The following is a 19,340-nucleotide window of genomic DNA, read 5'->3' as shown; positions in this document are numbered from 1 at the left end:
AGTATCGCGCATTTATCCGCTTCACTGAAAGGATGTAAAGAGCCCTGGAGTATTTCTACAGTGCCTAGTGATCATAATTTAACATATAGACTTGAATAGTTATCATTAATCGACGGTGAGTTTACAGAAATGCGCGTTTTTATCCTCCTGTCGTGCAACACTGAATAGATTTGACCTGAATAGCCGTTACAGAGAGATGGACACGGAAAGGGGCCTAGAATAAACACTGTATGGATCTCTCATCCATGGCAAAATGTGAAAGCCGAGTCGTGGTTTGGATTCCTCAGCACTGAAAGGTAAGATTTCTGCTATAAGGATAATTCGAAGTCAAATATGAGGTAACGTTAGTGAGCATATACTCAAAGCTGAATTATTTTTAGACGGCGTTTATTTCGTATATGTTCATATCATTGAAGTGAAACTCGATATTCCACCCAGCGTCATTCTTCAAACACAGAACAGTGCTGTGCTCGTGAATAACTGCATTGTGTGCTTTTGTTTTTGCCTATTAGCGTCTGTAAGAGGAGCTGCTTAGCTGCACTCAGCTCTTTTGCTTTTAGTTTACACTGTAATAGACTTTTTTTGGTTTATATATATATATATATACAGTTGAAGTCAGAATTATTAGCCCCCTTTTGATTTTGATTTTCTTTATTAAATATTTCCCAAATTATGTTTAACAGAGCAATGACATTTTTACAGTATGTCTGATAATATTTTTTCTTCTAGAGAAAGTCTTATTTGTTTTATTTCGGCTTGAATAAAAGTAGTTTTTAATTTTTTGAAAACCATTTTTGGGACAAAATTATTAGCCCCTTTAAGCTATTTTTTTTTCTGATAGGCTACAGAACAAACCATCATCATACAGTAACTTGCCGAATTACCCTAACCTGCCTAGTTCACCTTATTAACCTAGTTAAGCCTTTAAATGTCACTTTAAGCTGTATAGAAGTGTCTTGAAGAATATCTAGTCTAATATTATTTACTGTCATCATGGCAACGAGAAAATAAATCAGTTATTAGAAATAGGTTTTTAAAACTATTATGCTTAGAAATGTGCTGAAACAATCTTCCCTCCATTAAACAGAAATTGGGGAAAAAAATAAACAGGGGCGCTAATAATACAGGGGGGCTAATAATTCTGACTTCAACTGTATGTATATATATATGGGCAATTCTATGCAAATGTCAAACTTGCCATAAAAAATAATTTAGTTTTCACCAAAAAAGACAAACCGTTTCTACATTTTTTGTGTTAGCAAATATTTTACAGTACTGTAAAAATACTCGTAAATGTATCTGTCAGTATTTCAAACTATTATATTTAATTTGCCAAAATCACACAAGTGGCTATTTCACAGCTGTCACATCCATAACGGAAATCTGTCACATCCATAACGACACTTTTTCTTCATAAATGCAAAAATGTCAAACAAAATAAAATCAATCATTATAATTCTATAGTGAGCCGATTCATACCTGTTTGATGAGCATTGTTTCTTTTGAGTTGTGCAGTTTAACTGTCAGAATTTCTAAATAATCTGTTGTCCATTGTAAATTCGCAAACTTTTTTTGTCACATCCATAACGCATGTTTATTTTCCTAATTTAAAATATAAAACATGTTTACATATTGATATATTTCTGCTACCATAACTCTGTGGTGAGCTATTTTGGAAAATATAAACAGAAGTTTCGATACAATGTCAACATATACTTTCTGTGTGAAATTATGTTTTGAGTTTTTACTGCAAATGTCACATCCATAACGCTGGAATTGCTCATATATATATATAAAACCCAATTATCGCTAATTGCATTAGCAGTCTTTATTCGTTTTATTATTGACGCTTGGTCTCAGATTACGCCAATCATTTAATATGCGACCATATTGTTTAAAGTACGCTTATACAATAATAATTTCAATATTAGCTTTTGTAAGTATGCATTTAATAAGGTGTCGTTTTAAAACGTTTGGTTCAGTGATCAAACTTAGTAACAAACATTGATTTTGCAATTGATTTTGTAGCTTTAATGTGTCAGGCCATTTGCTATTGATATTTTTCTCTGTTAAAGTTCATGTGATGATTGTATTTTTTACACATGTCATACAGTAGTGCAGTACTGAAATATCTCAAATTATTCACGGTTAACTTTTTATAGGGCACCCATATACACTCATAAAACAGAGTTTTACTTGGGTATTATATGAAATTATTTTGTAATCAATGTCACGTTGCATGGTTCTTCACCGGATAAAGAGTTAAAAAGCTTTTATTTTTGTGGAAAAATCAGGAGAATTTAAGTCTAAACAAAAATGACAGAAATAATCTGAGCAACTTGTCATTTTTATTTCTGTAGAGCTTTTCACCATACATTTTTTTAATAAACAGTTATAAATTATACTTATGCATTAAGACAGTGATATTAAAAGGACAAATTTACTATAACTTAATACAGTTGAAGTCAGAATTGTTACACCCCCCCCCCAATTATTAGACAGCTTGTTTATTTTTCCTAAATTTCTGTTTAACGGAGAACAGATGTTTTCAACACATTTCTAATCATAATAGTTGTAATAACTCATCTATAATAACTGATTTATTTTCTCGTTGCCATGATGACAGTAAATAATATTAGACTAGATATTCTTCAAGACACTAGTATTCAGCTTAAAGTGACATTTAAAGGCTTAACTAGGGTAATTAGGTTAACTAGGCAGGTTAGGGTAATTAAGTTATTGTATAATGATGGGTTGTTCTGTAAATTATCGAGAAAAAATATAGCTTAAAGGGGCTAATAATATTGTCCCTAAAATTGTGTTTAAAAATTAATAACTGCTTTTATTCTAGCCGAAATAAAACAAATAAGAATTTCTCCAGAAGAAAAAATATTATCAGACATACTTTGAAAATTTCCTTGCTCTGTTAAACATCATTTGGAAAATTAAAAAAAAGAAAGAAATTCGAAGGGGGCTAAAAATTATGACTTTAACTGTATATCTTATTATGATGCTATACAAACTATACAGGCAAGCCAACATGGAGTTGCAAAGCATTGAAGGCATTTTAATTTATTTATTTTTTTGCTTTGAACACACATTATAAAGAAATAGTGCAGTAAGAAAGTGATATCAAAAGACCAAATACAGCATGCATTTTATGTAGGGAATATTTAAATCTGATATCTAGGGGATATTTTGATATTTGATCAAATTAATTTGTAATAATTCATCATTTGTCATTTGAAACGTACAAAAAGTATACTCTAGAACAGGTGTGACCTGAAGGGCCGGTGTCCTGCATATTTTAGTTCCAACCCCAGTTAACCTTATCAAGCTCTTTCCAGGTATACTAGAAACTTCCTGGCAGGTGTGTTAAAGGACGTTGGAGCTAAACTTTGCAGGACACCAGCCCTCCATGACCGAGTTTGGACATCCCTGCTCTAGAAGAAAAATTCTGATAAAAAAAATAAATAAATAAAATGATTAATTTAGCTAGGTACAAGACTAGAATTACACTTAATGTTCAAATTGTAGAAACAGTCCCTCTAAGGAGTCAGTGTTCCCGCTTTTTCTATTAGTTTCCTACTGTATGTAAAAGAGCTGATATCAACAGAACAGGGTCTTAACATGATTTCCGGTCTTGTAAAAAGAGTTGAGAGATCCTGCAAGTAAACATCTCAACTTCTTATGTTTTATGCAGCTAAACGTTTATGATAAAAACATGATAAAATCACTCAGTCGTTTAACAGTCACAGCATTTAGCGAGAGAGACTTTGTGGTTAAAACGAGATGCTGTGCTGCGTTCAGCTGCTGCTTGCCTGTCAATTGCAAACCTCAGACCGCTTAAACCGGAAGATGCTGACTGACTTCGAAAACAGTTTCAAACTATATCAAACTAGTTATGCTTTTGTTGGAAATATTATTCTTGCAATGTCCAAATTAGATGTAGATTACATTGAAATGTCACAATTAAACATTCATCTCAATAATACTAAATAAAGTAAGATGTTTTTTTAATAATCTTACAAAACACAAAGAAATGAATTACCAACAAGTAAACAAATAAATAAAAGCATATAAAATAATATGAGGGTTGCAGCTGGAAGGGCATCCGCTGCGTAAAACATATACGGGAATAGTTGGCGGTTCATTCCGCTGTGGCAACCCCTAATAAATAAGGGACTAAGCTAAAAGAAAAGTTAATGAATAAATATATATATATAGCTGTAATAATATTTACCTTTACCTGTTAACTTTTTACTATGTTCCGTAACAGACGTGAAGTATCAAAGTTCAAGTCACATTTCCACATGCTGACGTAAATGATTAGCATCTTTTAGACACAGTAATGTCCGAATTACCACAGCAGTGATCTACACTTGTAATGAATCGGGTGAACCATTCGTAAAAGGAGTCCTTTACTTCCTTGGATGAATCAACATGTGAGTGAAACAAATGATGACAGATATAATCAAATAATACAGAGACATTCATCAAATTATTGTCTATGTTGCATTGTTTATGTTTTAGTTTAGGACATTGTTGATGAAAATGCATATAATACAATATATATATTTAAACAGCTGAAGTCAGAATTATAAGCCCCCCTGTTTATTTTCTTCCCCAATTTCTGTTTAATGGAAAGCAGATTTCTTCTAATCATAATAGTTTTAATAACTCATCTCTAATAACTTATTTATTTTCTCTTTGTCATGATGACAGTAAATAATATTAGACTAGATATTCTTCAAGACACTTCTATACAGCTTAAAGTGACATTTAAATGCTTAACTAGGGTAATTAGGTTAACTGGGCAGGTTAGGGTAATTAGGCAAGTTATAGTATAATGATGGTTTGTTTTGTAGACTATCGAAAATATATATAGCTTAAAAGGCCTAATAATTTTGTCCTTAAAATGGTGTTTAAAAAATAAAATCTGCTTTTATTCTAGCCGAAATGAAACAAATAAGACTTTTTCCAGAAGAAAAAATTTTATCAGACATACTGTGAAAATTTCCTTACTCTGTTCAACATCATTTGGAAAATATTTAAAAAAGAAAAAAAATTAAAAGGGGGGCGAATAATTCTAATGATTGCAGCATGAGGTGTTCAATCAGGTTTAGATCAGGACTCTGGGCTGCCACTTCATTATTTGAATGTTTAGCTGCTTTATAGGTTTCAGAGAAAAAAAAATATTCATTGATGCATCACGATTCTTTCTCTTACCATTCAGAACTGACTCAATTGTTCAGAAGGGGTTCTGTATTTAAATTAGCTCATGTATGTATGCTGTCAAATTCACTTCATTTGGATGAAGATGGACAAGCTTAAGAATTTTAAGCACTGCGCTTCTCGATTTTGCTTTAAAGACATATCTTTGATAAAAGATTATAAACAAACAAACAAACAAAAGTAATACTGTCTTTTGGATTAAGAACGGATTCGTCTTTATAGCTCTTTGTAATCTGTCATTTCAAAGCTACGTTCAGAGCTTGTCGTCCTAAATATAACAGACATTGTTAATAAAATAAGGCAAGGCAAGGCAAGTTTCTTTATATAGCACATTTCATACACAGTGTCAATTCAAAGTGCTTTACATAAACAGGAATAAAAAAAGACATGTTTAGGACATAAAATGCAGACAATAAAAATGATTAAAAACAGATAAAAACTATTTAAAATGTGTTAAAATAGGTTATAAAAGAATGAAAAAGAAAACAAAAAACATGATAGTGCAATCTGTCGGACGCAGCACAGTGCTCATACAGTAAAGGCGCAGCTAAACAGATGTGTGTTCAGTCTTGATTTGAATGTGCCTAATGTTAGTGCACATCTGATCATTTCTGGAAGCTGATTCCAGCAGCGAGGGGCGCAGAGGCTGAAGGCAGATTCACTCTGCTTTGACTGAACTCTTGGAATTTCTAGTTTATATGATCCTAAAGATCTGAGTGATCTGTTAGGTTTGTATTCAGTGAGCATATCTGTAATGTATTGAGGTCCTAGGCCATTTAGTGATTTATAGACCAGTAATAATACTTTAAAATCTATTCTGAATGTAACTGGCAGCCAGTGTAGAGACCTGAGGACAGGTGTGATGTGCTCTGATTTTCTGCTTCTGGTCAGAATCCTGGCCGCAGTATTAAATAAATAATTTTATAAATCCTATACAAATTTCAACAAAAAAAGCATAAAAACTCCAATAAAAAGAAAACCAGCATAGAAACTCCAATACAAAGAAAACCAGCACAGAAACTCCAATACAAAGAAAACCAGCACAGAAACTCCAATAAAAAGAAAACCAGCACAGAAACTCCAATACAAAGAAAACCAGCACAGAAACTCCAATACAAAGAAAACCAGCACAGAAACTCCAATAAAAAGAAAAACCAGCACAGAAACTCCAATAAAAAGAAAACCAGCACAGAAACTCCAATAAAAAGAAAAACCAGCACAGAAACTCCAATAAAAAGAAAACCAGCATAGAAACTCCAATAAAAAGAAAAACCAGCACAGAAACTCCAATAAAAAGAAAACCAGCACAGAAACTCCAATAAAAAGAAAAACCAGCACAGAAACTCCAATAAAAAGAAAAACCAGCACAGAAACTCCAATAAAAAGAAAAACAAGCACAGAAACTCCAATAAAAAGAAAAACCAGCACAGAAACTCCAATAAAAAGAAAAACCAGCACAGAAACTCCAATAAAAAGAAAAACCAGCACAGAAACTCCAATAAAAAGAAAAACCAGCACAGAAACTCCAATAAAAAGAAAACCAGCACAGAAACTCCAATAAAAAGAAAACCAGCATAGAAACTCCAATAAAAAGAAAAACCAGCACAGAAACTCCAATAAAAAGAAAACCAGCATAGAAACTCCAATAAAAAGAAAAACCAGCACAGAAACTCCAATAAAAAGAAAAACCAGCACAGAAACTCCAATAAAAAGAAAAACCAGCACAGAAACTCCAATAAAAAGAAAACCAGCATAGAAACTCCAATACAAAGAAAACCAGCACAGAAACTCCAATAAAAAGAAAACCAGCACAGAAACTCCAATAAAAAGAAAAACCAGCACAGAAACTCCAATAAAAAGAAAAACCAGCACAGAAACTCCAATAAAAAGAAAAACCAGCACAGAAACTCCAATAAAAAGAAAAACCAGCACAGAAACTCCAATAAAAAGAAAACCAGCACAGAAACTCCAATAAAAAGAAAAACCAGCACAGAAACTCCAATAAAAAGAAAACCAGCACAGAAACTCCAATAAAAAGAAAAACCAGCACAGAAACTCCAATAAAAAGAAAACCAGCACAGAAACTCCAATAAAAAGAAAAACCAGCACAGAAACTCCAATAAAAAGAAAACCAGCATAGAAACTCCAATAAAAAGAAAAACCAGCATAGAATAAAAAGAAAACCAGCACAGAAACTCCAATAAAAAGAAAAACCAGCACAGAAACTCCAATAAAAAGAAAAACCAGCACAGAAACTCCAATAAAAAGAAAAACCAGCATAGAATAAAAAGAAAACCAGCACAGAAACTCCAATAAAAAGAAAAACCAGCACAGAAACTCCAATAAAAAGAAAAACCAGCATAGAATAAAAAGAAAACCAGCACAGAAACTCCAATAAAAAGAAAAACCAGCACAGAAACTCCAATAAAAAGAAAAACCAGCACAGAAACTCCAATAAAAAGAAAAACCAGCATAGAATAAAAAGAAAACCAGCACAGAAACTCCAATAAAAAGAAAAACCAGCACAGAAACTCCAATAAAAAGAAAAACCAGCACAGAAACTCCAATAAAAAGAAAAACCAGCATAGAATAAAAAGAAAACCAGCACAGAAACTCCAATAAAAAGAAAACCAGCATAGAAACTCCAATAAAAAGAAAACCAGCACAGAAACTCCAATAAAAAGAAAAACCAGCACAGAAACTCCAATAAAAAGAAAACCAGCATAGAAACTCCAATAAAAAGAAAACCAGCACAGAAACTCCAATAAAAAGAAAACCAGCATAGAAACTGAATTTTCACAGCAGAGTAAATATGGAAATAAATGTCTCTATAAACCCACTACAATATATTGACAATAGCATATTTATTATTAACCACTCTCTTGTTTTACTCTTGCAGTTGGTGCATCCTGAACTGGACATCTTGCGTTGGAGATTTTATCCTTTCACTGGATCTAATTTAACACATTCGGCTACATCCACACCCCAAACAATGGTAAAAATGGTGGGGTATAGTGTCAGGATATGCAAAGCTCACTTCGGGAAGCGAGGAGGCCATTTGGGGATCATCCATTACCTCCTCATTATAGTCTTCTGTGGCTCCCTGCTTGCTTTCCTCTTCGTTGACGTCATTGAATTATGGGTGACTGCGCTGGGGATGAGCCGATTGGAAAGTCCTCAAGGGGTGGTTCTTCCACACAGTGTTCCTCCAACCCGATCTGAGGAGTTCTTGCTGATGCCTAGCATCCACGTGTGCGAACGTGCCAAACCCTACCTCATCACTTTAGTAGCAACTGCACCTCCTAATAGAAAGGCTCGCCAGGCAATCCGGGACACTTGGGGTGGGGAAGTGCACGTCAGAGGTCACCGGGTCATGACCCTCTTCGTTGTAGGTCAACCAACAGACCCGGTTATTGGAAAAGAGCTAATCGAAGAATCAAAAGAGCGCGGGGATCTAATACAAGGTCGCTTCACTGACACATACACCAATTTAACACTTAAAACGCTGTCTATATTAGGATGGGCGCGCCGCTTCTGTCCACAGGCGCACTATGTTGCTAAAGTAGACGATGATGTGATGTTCAACCCAAACGCGCTGCTTCAATATCTCAACCTGAGCTTTAAAAGAGACGAGAGCGAACTTCTTGAGCTTTATTTAGGTCGTGTTCATATGCAGGTCGCACCCGATCGCAATCCCGCCAGCAGACACTTCATGTCGGAGACTGCATACGCTGGGATGGTCCTCCCGGATTACTGCAGTGGGACGGCGTATGTGCTTTCTCGCTCAGCTTTGCTGAAGCTGTCCCTAGCAGCGGTTGCCATAAATCTACCCAAACCTTTGCCCCCGGAGGATGTGTTTGTAGGCATTTGTGCTCACACCGCAGGAATCAATCCAACCCATTCTCCATTCTTCTCTGGAGGACCGGCCGTACCGTACAGCCGCTGCTGCTACCAGACGATGGTGTCCGTCCATCATACCACACCAGCTAATATGTTAAACTACTGGACGGACATGCACTCCTCCGGCCCGTGCTCATGGTTGGGTGTGCGGACGTCTTTAGGTGTCTGTAAAGTAAGGGCACTTCTTGGGACACTCTTGAGGAGGGATTAAGTGAGCCTAAAGTAAAGTGGAAGAAAAGCACACACACACAAAGAATATCCGCTTGCTAAGTCGTGACGTTTGAAATGTGTCCAGGTCCGAGCTGCTACTCGTTTAAATTAAGAAAATATTTGTTTATGTCCCCTATTTTAGTCATATAACACCTTAAAGTGAATTTTACAGCAATATTTTAACTATGTTCAAAAACTGTAAGTGGGAGCGACACGGTGGCTCAGCGATTTGTTAGCACTGGGGCCTCACAGCAAGAAAGTCGCTGGTTCGAGCCCAGGCTGGGTCAGTTGTCGTTGGATGCAGGGTTGTTGCGATAACATTTCAAGAGTTCACACTTAGCTGATGATTTACAAAAGCTTGTTTGGCATGCTGTCCCGGGAGAGAGCCCCGAGCTCAAGGGCTCCTCGAGCCCGGGGCTTCCTCCCGTTAGCAGAGCAAGAGGGGAGACTGAGCTCGGTGGATCTCAGAACTCCCCTGCCGCTGTAGCTAAGGGAACACAAGGGATTAGACAAGCTTGATTGTTATGCATGTTGAATGTTTTTGGATGGTGGGAGGAAACCGGAGAACCCGGGGAAAACCCACGCGGACACGGGGAGGACATACAAACTCCTCACAGAAACACCCACCAGTCCTGTGGAACCAGGGCCGGCAGTGTTCTTGCTGTGTGGCTCACAGTTCTAACCACTGGGCCGCCGTGCCGCCCAATCAGAGGTAAAGGAGAATAGGGGAGGAGGGGGGTTTCTTCCAAACGAAGATAAAGTGAACTGAAAACTGTGGCTATTTATAGTAGCTTAGGGCTCATATGATTGGAAGATAGTGATTAGCAAATGAGAGACTGGCCTTGATAAATCATAAGCACGTGATCCTCTCGAAATTAGTTTATGAATAAACTTCACTTCAAGAGTTCACACTTAGATATTCTTTGACAAATGTTAGCAGGTTTGGCATGCTGTCCCGGGAGAGAACCCTGAGCTTGGAGATAGTTGAGCCCAGGGCTCCGTCAGGTCCATGGAGCATGTGAGGGGAGTACGAGATCAGGCGGTTCTTGAGAGCTCCCCTGTGGTAAAGGAGGAGAAGGGGTGGATGGGGGGTTTCTTCGGAAAACGAAGATAAGGGAGTAGATCTAGCTAGGCTACTAACCGTACGTTCACACGGAAAGCGGCGAGAGCGTCAAAGTAGCCGGAAGTCATTAATTTTCAATGAGAGCCGGCGGCGATAGGCAAGGAGCAAGGAGCAGCGCGGCGCGTCTTCGCCGGCGTGAGCGTCGAGGAGAGTTGAAATGAAGTCAACTTTATGGTAATGAGCTATGACGCGGTTCGGCGGCAACCAATCAGAATGAAGACGTCCACCGCTTGATAGCAGTTCAGGGAACACAGACCTGTGAACTATGGTTCCGACCACAGTTGTTCCCAAGGGTTTTACAATGTTTTCCTACAGGAACATACATTAAATAAGTTACTGGCGAGTTACTGATGTTCATTAATGTTTTATAAATTTATCTTTAAAAAAAGGGAATCTCACGCGATGTGACTGTACAAAACAGTACTGCTGCTTCAGGATATTTCAGACATGTGGACACATATTGGATAAATAGAGCAAAGCCACACCACATGCAACTTGATCTTCCATTGTTGTATGAATTTGATAAGAAGTGCGCAACATTTTCACGCTAAAAACATGTCTTATGCAGGAATGTAACTGATATGCTGCAACGGCTCCTTTAAGTACGAGATCAATGTAGCGAGTTTTGACGCTTTCGCCGCCGGAGCTGAAGGCAGACAGCGTTGTCGCCAGGGCGGCCAGAGCGACCTTGGACGCTCTCGCCGCTTTCGGTGTGAACGTACGGTTATAGTGAGTTAGGATTAATATGATTTGCTAACTTATAAATGTAGATGGGTGACCAGCTGCAGTCAATCATATCACATGCTGCTTTCGAAATTAGTTTGTAAATTTTCTCTAATTTACATTACGATACTATACCAGCTGAAGTATCGTGATACCAAGTAGCATTGCGATACTCAAATCTATGAAATAAAGTTGAATATTCAGAAATACTATATTTTACATGTTATAATAGGCCTAGTTGAAGTTCATTTGGAATTCCCTTATTACTGAAAAAAGTGTTTGCACGTCACTTCACCTAAACTATTTTGTAGATAACTGACCAACAAAAAATACATTAAAATAAAGGTACAAAATACACCAAACGAAATTCGTTCTAAAAATCTTATTTTTCCAACAAAATTAGGCTATATGAAGTGGTCAAAAATTGTTTTAATGTTTTCTTCTTGCTATTTTGGTTTTTTAATCTATATTTTGTCTTATCATGTATTCAAAATTTCACTTTGAGAGTCGTTCTTTTTAAGAGATTGTCGCGGTTGTTGTAGCTACTAAATCATATTAACAGGAACAGAAATGAACCGATGTGCGTTCGAACTGAAACATCAGAAAACTTGCAATAGGCTACCATAAAAGGCGTGAATTCTACAGTTTTGCGACCTTAAAGCGCTCCACAGACTATTAAAATAAAATGATTTATTGTTGCACAAACGTGTGAACGTTTTAGTCACTTTTTCCACATGCAACATTGTGATTTGTAGATAGATCGCTAATGACGATACTACCGTTTACAAACTACAGCAGCAATGCGAGTATTTTGGAGCCATAGTATCTCAATGCTACCATAGTATCGGTAAATGGTGCAACCCAATTTGCATGTTCTCCCCGTGTTGGCGTGGGTTTCCTCCAGGTGCTCCGGTTTCCCCCACAGTCCAAACACATGCGCTATAGGGGAACTGATCAACTAAATTTGCCATAGTGTATGAGTGTGTATGGGTGTTTCCCAGTACTGGGAAGGACATCCACCGCTTAATACATATGCTGGATAAGTTGGCGGTTTATTCCGCTGTGGCGACCCCTGATGATTAAAGGGCCATGAAACCCTCTCGTTTCAGCAGGGTGTTTTCACACCTCTACTTTGGAAAAAGTCAGAAAAGTGGGCGTGTCCAGCTCTGTTTAGGGGGGAGTGTCGGAGGAAGAAAAGAGGTTTGGTGTGGGAGTGTCTATTTGGGCGCACTGAATTTCAGAGTCAAAACACACAACCACAGCGGACAATGTGACTGTGTTTACATGGACATCTGTAGTGGAATTATTTGCCAGATTATTAAATGGTGGACTTTAACTGCAGTTTGGCTCTTTCATTCAGGGAATTCATTCATGTCCCTCCCGACAAACGTGATATTTGATTCAATGAACTGCTCTAAGCGTGTATTTTTCATGCAATGTTTGTTACCGCACAGCGAATGAGAGAAAAAAAACTCAGCATTTCCCGGAAACTTAGATGCACACGGCAGGTAGCGTCAGAAAGCCGCGTGTGTTATTCCGGTCACAAAATCCTACACGAGGTTATAGTTTGGTTGTAACTGTTAGTGCTAACTTGTTTACACTCGGTGCAATAGTTTGTTTGATACGAATAAAATACGAACTGAATAAACAAAGAGCACTGGTCGCTCACTTACCAAATCTGTAGAGACAGGACAATCACCAGCAACTAGAGCCGCGTCTTTATTAAGAGGAGACTACAAGCCAATCTGGATCTCAGCGTTTGCAGATGAGAACAGCTCTCAGGTAAACAATAATCCTCCTTAGACACGTAAGTTATTGTTGTTGAGCGTCGCGTACACTGTTAATCCACACGTGACTCCAGCTGAGCTCTCACAGAGAGAAAATGAAAACGAAACTTCACTGCAGCAAACTATAAAAGCAACACTTCACGCTTGTTTTGCCAACACAACGTGGCGTCTCTGTCGTATAAACACTGTGACAGTAATGAATATTAATGAAGTTGCACAATAGAGCGCGCTGATTGGTTTGAACCAAGCCTTACTCATGCATTAATGCATCACACTGTAAGACGTAATAAGACTCACTCTGGCACAGACGTCCAGTCTGCAGGCTGCAATACATGCTATTATGTCATGACCGTGACGCAGCTTCAAAAATTCGTTTCAAACCGGAAGTACGAATTTGCTTGAAATAACGCAAAAACAACCGATTTACACTTTTTAGTGAAATATAAGTGTCCTAATAGTGTTTTTAGCAGTGTGGGACACATATACGACTGACAACAGCTCAACACATGTGTTTTGGTGTTTCGTGACCCTTTAAGCTACCAAGCCAAAGCAAAATTAATGAATGAATAAAAAAATTAATCACTTTCTGGCCATCTAATATTAGGCATGTATATATATAAATATTTAGCGATCGTGATTTTCGAAGTATTACATCGATATGTAAACGTTTATTATTACCATTTGTTGAGCCTCCGCATACAATTTGATAGAGCTCTTGGATCCAGAAGCTGCTTTGCGTGACGGTTTCTTTGGTTTCGAACATACTATGCACTACTATGTTGGATGTAAGGATTAATTGATGAGCCATTGAGTTGTAGTATTTGTTAACTCGCTTTCTCTCCCTTTGACTTGGTCTTCGCTACTAAAGGGATGGTTCAACATGAAAATTCTGTCTTTTACTCACTCTCCAAACCTGGAACCGCTGACTTAGTATTTGTTTTTCATACTATGTCGTTCCCACTACTGGATTGCGGCTGGAAGGGCTGTGTAAAACAAATGCTAAATAAGTTGGCGGTTCATTCCGCTGTGGAATAACCTGATAAATAAAGGGACTAGGCCAAAGGAAAATGAATGAATGAATAAAAAATTGATCACTTTCTGGCTATCTGATATTAGGCATGGATATATACACCGATTGTGATTTTCGAAAGTATTAAATCGCTTTGTAAACGTTTATTATCACCCTTTGTTGAGCCTCCACATACATACATTTGATAGAGCGATTGGACCTGATATTTGCATGACGTCACTCTTAACAAGCGGTTTCTTTGGTTTCGACATACTATGCACTACAATGTTGTATGTAAGGATTAACTGAGCCATTGAATCCTAATATTCGCTATATTTCTCTCCATTTGACTTGGTCAGTGTTACTAAATGGATGGTTCAACCAAAAGTGAAAATTCTGTCATTTACTCACTTTTTTATCTTGGTGCAAACCTGTATGAGTTTCTTCCTCCTGTTGAACACTAAAGAAGATGTTTTAAAGAAAGCTGAAAGCCGTTGACTAAGGCCTAATCCCAATTCTATTGTTGTACCCCTTCCCCTTGGCCCTTTAAACAGAGTGTGAAGGGCTTTAAAATTTACCCCTAAGAATTGGAACAGCACTACAGCACCTGCACACGTCATCATGTGTCATCGCCATCTCTTGCTTCATTTGAAATCAGACGATTGCATTTGCTGTAGTTATTCCAGTTGTGTTATTTTTTGGTATTTATCTTCAGGAAATCACTGAAGGCCACGATATCATGTTATCATAACCATATAATGTGGCAATAAGCTCGTAACTGTACTGTGCATTTACACCGTGGCCGTATTCATCTATGTAAACACATGAAAACAACATTAACGTTATAGCAGACACTGTAAACAGCTCATTCCCAACCACTGGACTTTTCTGACAGGGTGTCATCTAGTGTCAGATGTAAGAGTATACTGTGGGACGACTATACAGGAGTTATTAGGGATTATAAATAGCGAAATTTAGCGGGGGTTTTTTATGATATATTTTTTTAAAGCATGATGGTAAAACACGAACACGGTTATTAATGTATTATTAATGCATGTGTTTGTTTGTTTGTTATTGAAATTCGTAATATTGACAAAAAAACAAATTTGTGCATCTCCTGACTTCCGTGTGCAGTAGCTGGTGTATTCTGGGAAATTTTCTTACCCCTTGGTTTCGAGTGTGGCTCTTAAAAATCTCTGTTTCAAGGGCTATCTAGCTCTTCCCCTTAGCCCTACGCCTTCAAGCTAAAGATAATTGGGTAAGAGGAATGACTAAGGGGTAGAATTGGGCTTGGACCTTAGTATTTGTTTTCCTACTCTGGAAATTAGTGGTTACATGCTTTCAGCTTTCTTCAAACTATCTTCTTTTGTAAGTAAATCGAGAGCACATTCCCATTTTTTGGGTGAACGATCCCTTTCAAATGTAGACTTTGTATTATTTTTCTTATAATGCAATGGAGTGTTATTCCTCTGCTATCCACAGCTGCTAAATTCACTGTTTCGACTTTATTTGTCAGGTTTTTGTCCTCAAACTGCTCCTGCGTGTAGGATTAGTAAGCCTTCAGTTGTGTTTTGATCTGATTTCTCACTGTGAAATAACTCGAATCATTCAGCGTAGTGATACAGAGCTGTAATGCACTCAAAACCTGCTGGAACTATTTATCTGACCTGCACACCTTAGAATGCTCACCGGCCAATCAAAATCAAGCAGAATAAGTAAGGAGTAATCAATGGATTGGCTCTTTTTATGTCATTAAGTATGTTTAAAATGCACGACAAGCCATAACTACTGCTTATTCCATGGTCCAAATAATATAGACCTCCTTTCACATTTCTAGGTTTCTCAGCAGCGGTTGTCAATAGAGAGCATTTCAGTTTGCGCACATAAAAAAGAAAACCTCGACATTAAAAATCATGTGAGACTGAAAACTGCAGAATATTTATATATTTCTATAGTCAAATGCACTGACCTGCTCATACACTACATTAGGAATACCTCTTTCGAAGCAAATATGTAGCTCTAAAGCTGTATAAATGTACAAATGTTAGTTTATTAAACACTCAGTTATTTAAGAGAACTGTTGAAATGCGTCATTATCCTCTTTGTGAAATGGTCTGTTGTTTGTTGGTGTATTATTTGTCAGAATGGCTAAAAATGAGTTCTTTTTGTCAGTTTCTACACGTTAGATCTGGCCATCTTTGAATCCGTCAGTGTGTGATAAACAAATATGTAATAGCTCATAGTAATGTGTGATAGCTGCATCCAGACTGCTGCTTCCCTCCTGTGCTGTCATTCAATGCGTTCAACCAAAGACTAGTCCAGGGGTCACCAACCCTGTTCCTGTAGAGCTACCTTCCTGCACAATTCAGTCCCAACCCTGATCAAACACACCTGAGCCAATTAATAGTACCTAAAGCAGCACTTGATAATTACAAACAGGTGTGTTTGGTCAGGGTTGCAACTGAAATGTGCAGGAAGGTAGATCTCCAGGAACAGGGTTGGTGACCCCTGGACTGGACATTCGTGCTGCCCATTACATTACAAACCACAGGAGAGGGCACATTTTTAGGATAGCGCTGCTCATACTTCAGCCTCCACATCAAACTCCTGAAAGCAAAGAAGGTCAAGCTGGTTCGGGATTGGCCAGCCCACTCACCAGATATGAACATTATTGAGCATGTCTGGGGTAATATCATTGTTATGAAATTCAGACTATCAGTGGAGTCTTAAAAAAGTCTTAAATCTCAAAAGCTAAATGTTAGGCCTGAAAATATAGTTCAACCAAAACAATCATTCTGTCCTCATTTCCTCAGCCTTCATCTGTTATAAACCAGTTTGACTTTCTTTCTTCGGGTTGAACAGAAATGAAGATGTTTGTAAGAATGTTCAAAACCTGTAAGAACACATTCAACACTTCTGAAGCAGAAATTGAGCAGATAAACTCGACACACTCTCCTCTGTTTTGTTCAACACAACTTTATTGAGTTCTACACGTTTCTCTGTCCCCATAACAGAATATGGCGGTTTCTCCCCCGCCGTGCAGCCTGGGCCTTGGAGGCAGGTCTGTTGTTGGGCCACATGTGCTGCTTGTGTATCGGGAACTTTCTGTTCAACTCCTCTTTCAAGCTGTCAACTGTCCATGTGGTCATCCTCCTCCTGTTCGCCACCCTCTCCTCCACCTCCTCCTTTCTTACGATGTCAGTTATTGTCTCTTTCTCCTCCATGCTCTTTTCCACCTCCTCACTTTCCTGTCCTTTCACCTCCTCCTCCTCCACCCTGCGGTTTCTCCTCGGCCTCCTTCTCCTCTTTGTCTTCTTCTTCACTTTGTCTTTCTCCATGTCCTCCACTTCCGCTTTTTCAGTGTGTTTTATTTCCTCATTTTCCTCCACCACACTTTCCTTCTCCTCCTCCCTTAATTTCATTCTCCAGAACTCCTCTGACAGCTGGCTGCTTATCTCCTCCTCCTTTCTTTTCTTGACCTCCTCCTCTGTCTTCTCTTCCTTCGTGTTATCGTTCACTTTCTCAGTCATCACAACCTCCTCCTCCTCCGTCATCACCACCTCCTCCTCCATCACCACCTCCTCCTGCTTCATCTCCTTCAGTTCCTCCTCCTCCACCATCCTCTTCTCATAGACCTCATAATCTGTTAGAGGACAGATGATTGCAGTTTGCACATACACACCGTCAGTTTCATGGTAAACTCCAGATTCACAGCATTACAGTCTGAAACATCTACTGTAGATGCCGAAAGCATCATTTACCATCAGAGGATGGGAATCTGAACGGCTCATCACTGGGAGAGAAGCAGAACCATCTCAAGGCCGCTCTGGTGAAGGAAGCAACCTTGCTCTTCTTTTTCTTCGTCTTCCTCTCTTTCACTTTCACCTCCTTCTCCTTCTCCACCTCCTCCTCCTCCTCCTGCTTCATCTCCTTCAGTTCCTCCTCCTCCACCATCCTCTTCTCATAGACCTCATAATCTGTTAGAGGACAGATGATTGCAGTTTGCACATACACACCGTCAGTTTCATGGTAAATTCCAGATCAGGGCAGTAAATATACGGTTTATTCATAACATTACAGTCTGAAACATCTACTGTAGATGCCAAAAGCATCATTTACCATCAGAGGATGGGAATCTGAACGGCTCATCACTGGGAGAGAAGCAGAACCATCTCAAGGCCGCTCTGGTGAACGAAGCAACCTTGCTCTTCTTTTTCATCTTCTTTGTCTCTTTCACTTTCTTCTTCTTGTCGTCTGTTAAAAGATAAACAGTTGCACATCTTGACACACTTCTCCAGAGTAGTTGAGGAAATTAAATAATCATTCACCAAAAACAAACACCCAAATATAAATAACTAAACCACTCATTTACCATGATTTAAACACACTTTAACCATGAAATTTCACTTTTATTTTGTATTTTAGTGTTATTTATTGAAATCAACTATAATAATATGTGATGTTGCTCTTACTCTCCATTTTGGCAGCCGATGTCTCGGGGTCAACGCCCAGTGGAAGATGCTCAACCATGATGTCAGTTTGGTTTTCAGACTTTCTGTCAAGAACTCGGGGTCTGGTAGCTGAAATGGGATGATGATTTCGGTCTTGCACCGTGAATCAATCAAATGGGCAGAGATGTTCAGTCGCTGAGAATCACTACAGGAGTTAGATATTCACTCGCAACGAAAGACACACCCGCTCAACGCCACTACCACAAACCAACAAGAGTTTCTCCTGTGCTGCAAGGCTTACAGTTCACTTTTGGAATGCGTTCTATTCTCAGAACACGCTTCACTATGGTAACCAGACCCTGCACTAACCAATGTTTTCTTTTAAAAACAAATGACTGAGGACATGTGCAAAGCACATAGAATACAGAAAACTATGCTAAATACATTGATCAAAAGCCGTCTTAAATACATAATTAGTTAGAAATTGATGCAACTGTGGACAAAGAAGCACAACAAATGAAATGGAGAGGGTTCTGCGAAACTCAAACCACAAAACTGACATATATTGATTGATATAATATAAATTCATTTGAAGTATTCAGCTTCAATGTGATGCATCCAGCAAGACATAGGGGAGAGCGGGGCACAGAGTAATACTTTTTGGTGTTGGCCAAATAATGAACGAATAGAATATAAGCCCTAATAATAATCCCTACTGGGGTTAGACCAACCATCTGTTTTTTTACCAACAACACACAAGCCTCTCCTACAAATGAGCACTGCTTTTTATTTTTATAAATGTATTTTTTATTCTACATAGCACAGTATGTTTATTTATTTATTTATCTATTGAATAAACACATTTTGATTTATTTGCATTATTATCCATCATTTTGCAATGC

The 19,340-nt window shown here is 38.1% G+C and overlaps 2 protein-coding genes across 2 annotated transcripts; one reads left to right on the top strand and one right to left on the bottom strand.

The window, feature by feature from the left end:
* b3galt4 (UDP-Gal:betaGlcNAc beta 1,3-galactosyltransferase, polypeptide 4) lies at positions 1-16,067 on the top strand. Its single transcript, XM_005167360.6, has 2 exons — positions 1-296; positions 8,135-16,067. Exon 2 carries the CDS (start codon positions 8,228-8,230, stop codon positions 9,344-9,346), a length of 1,119 nt encoding a protein of 372 aa, XP_005167417.1. The 5' UTR covers positions 1-296; positions 8,135-8,227; the 3' UTR covers positions 9,347-16,067.
* Positions 16,068-16,947: 880 nt separating this feature from the next.
* On the bottom strand, positions 16,948-18,710 carry LOC103911582 (uncharacterized). The gene is made up of 4 exons (XM_009304326.5): positions 18,460-18,710; positions 18,107-18,241; positions 17,749-17,964; positions 16,948-17,630 (listed from the first exon to the last, which is right to left on the bottom strand). Exons 1-4 carry the CDS (start codon positions 18,515-18,517, stop codon positions 16,975-16,977), a joined length of 1,065 nt encoding a protein of 354 aa, XP_009302601.2. The 5' UTR covers positions 18,518-18,710; the 3' UTR covers positions 16,948-16,974.
* Between the last annotated feature and the right edge of the window lie 630 nt (positions 18,711-19,340).

This window comes from Danio rerio, chromosome 8, assembly GCF_049306965.1.
Source record: "Danio rerio strain Tuebingen ecotype United States chromosome 8, GRCz12tu, whole genome shotgun sequence".
Classification (NCBI taxonomy): Eukaryota; Metazoa; Chordata; class Actinopteri; order Cypriniformes; family Danionidae; genus Danio; species Danio rerio.
The sequence above is the reverse complement of the archived record's forward strand: the minus strand, read 5'-3'. Positions and strand labels throughout refer to the sequence as shown.

Bases quoted from the DNA above. Each gene is read 5' to 3' on its own strand.
- LOC103911582 (XM_009304326.5), bottom strand. From the start codon at position 18,517: ATGGTTGAGCATCTTCCACTGGGCGTTGACCCCGAGACATCGGCTGCC. The intron at 18,242-18,459 runs GTAAGAGCAACA...ATCTTTTAACAG, and splicing joins ATCGGCTGCCAAAATGGAGA to ACGACAAGAAGAAGAAAGTG. The intron at 17,965-18,106 runs GTAAATGATGCT...GTCCTCTAACAG, and splicing joins CAGATTCCCATCCTCTGATG to ATTATGAGGTCTATGAGAAG.
- b3galt4 (XM_005167360.6), top strand. From the start codon at position 8,228: ATGGTAAAAATGGTGGGGTATAGTGTCAGGATATGCAAAGCTCACTTC.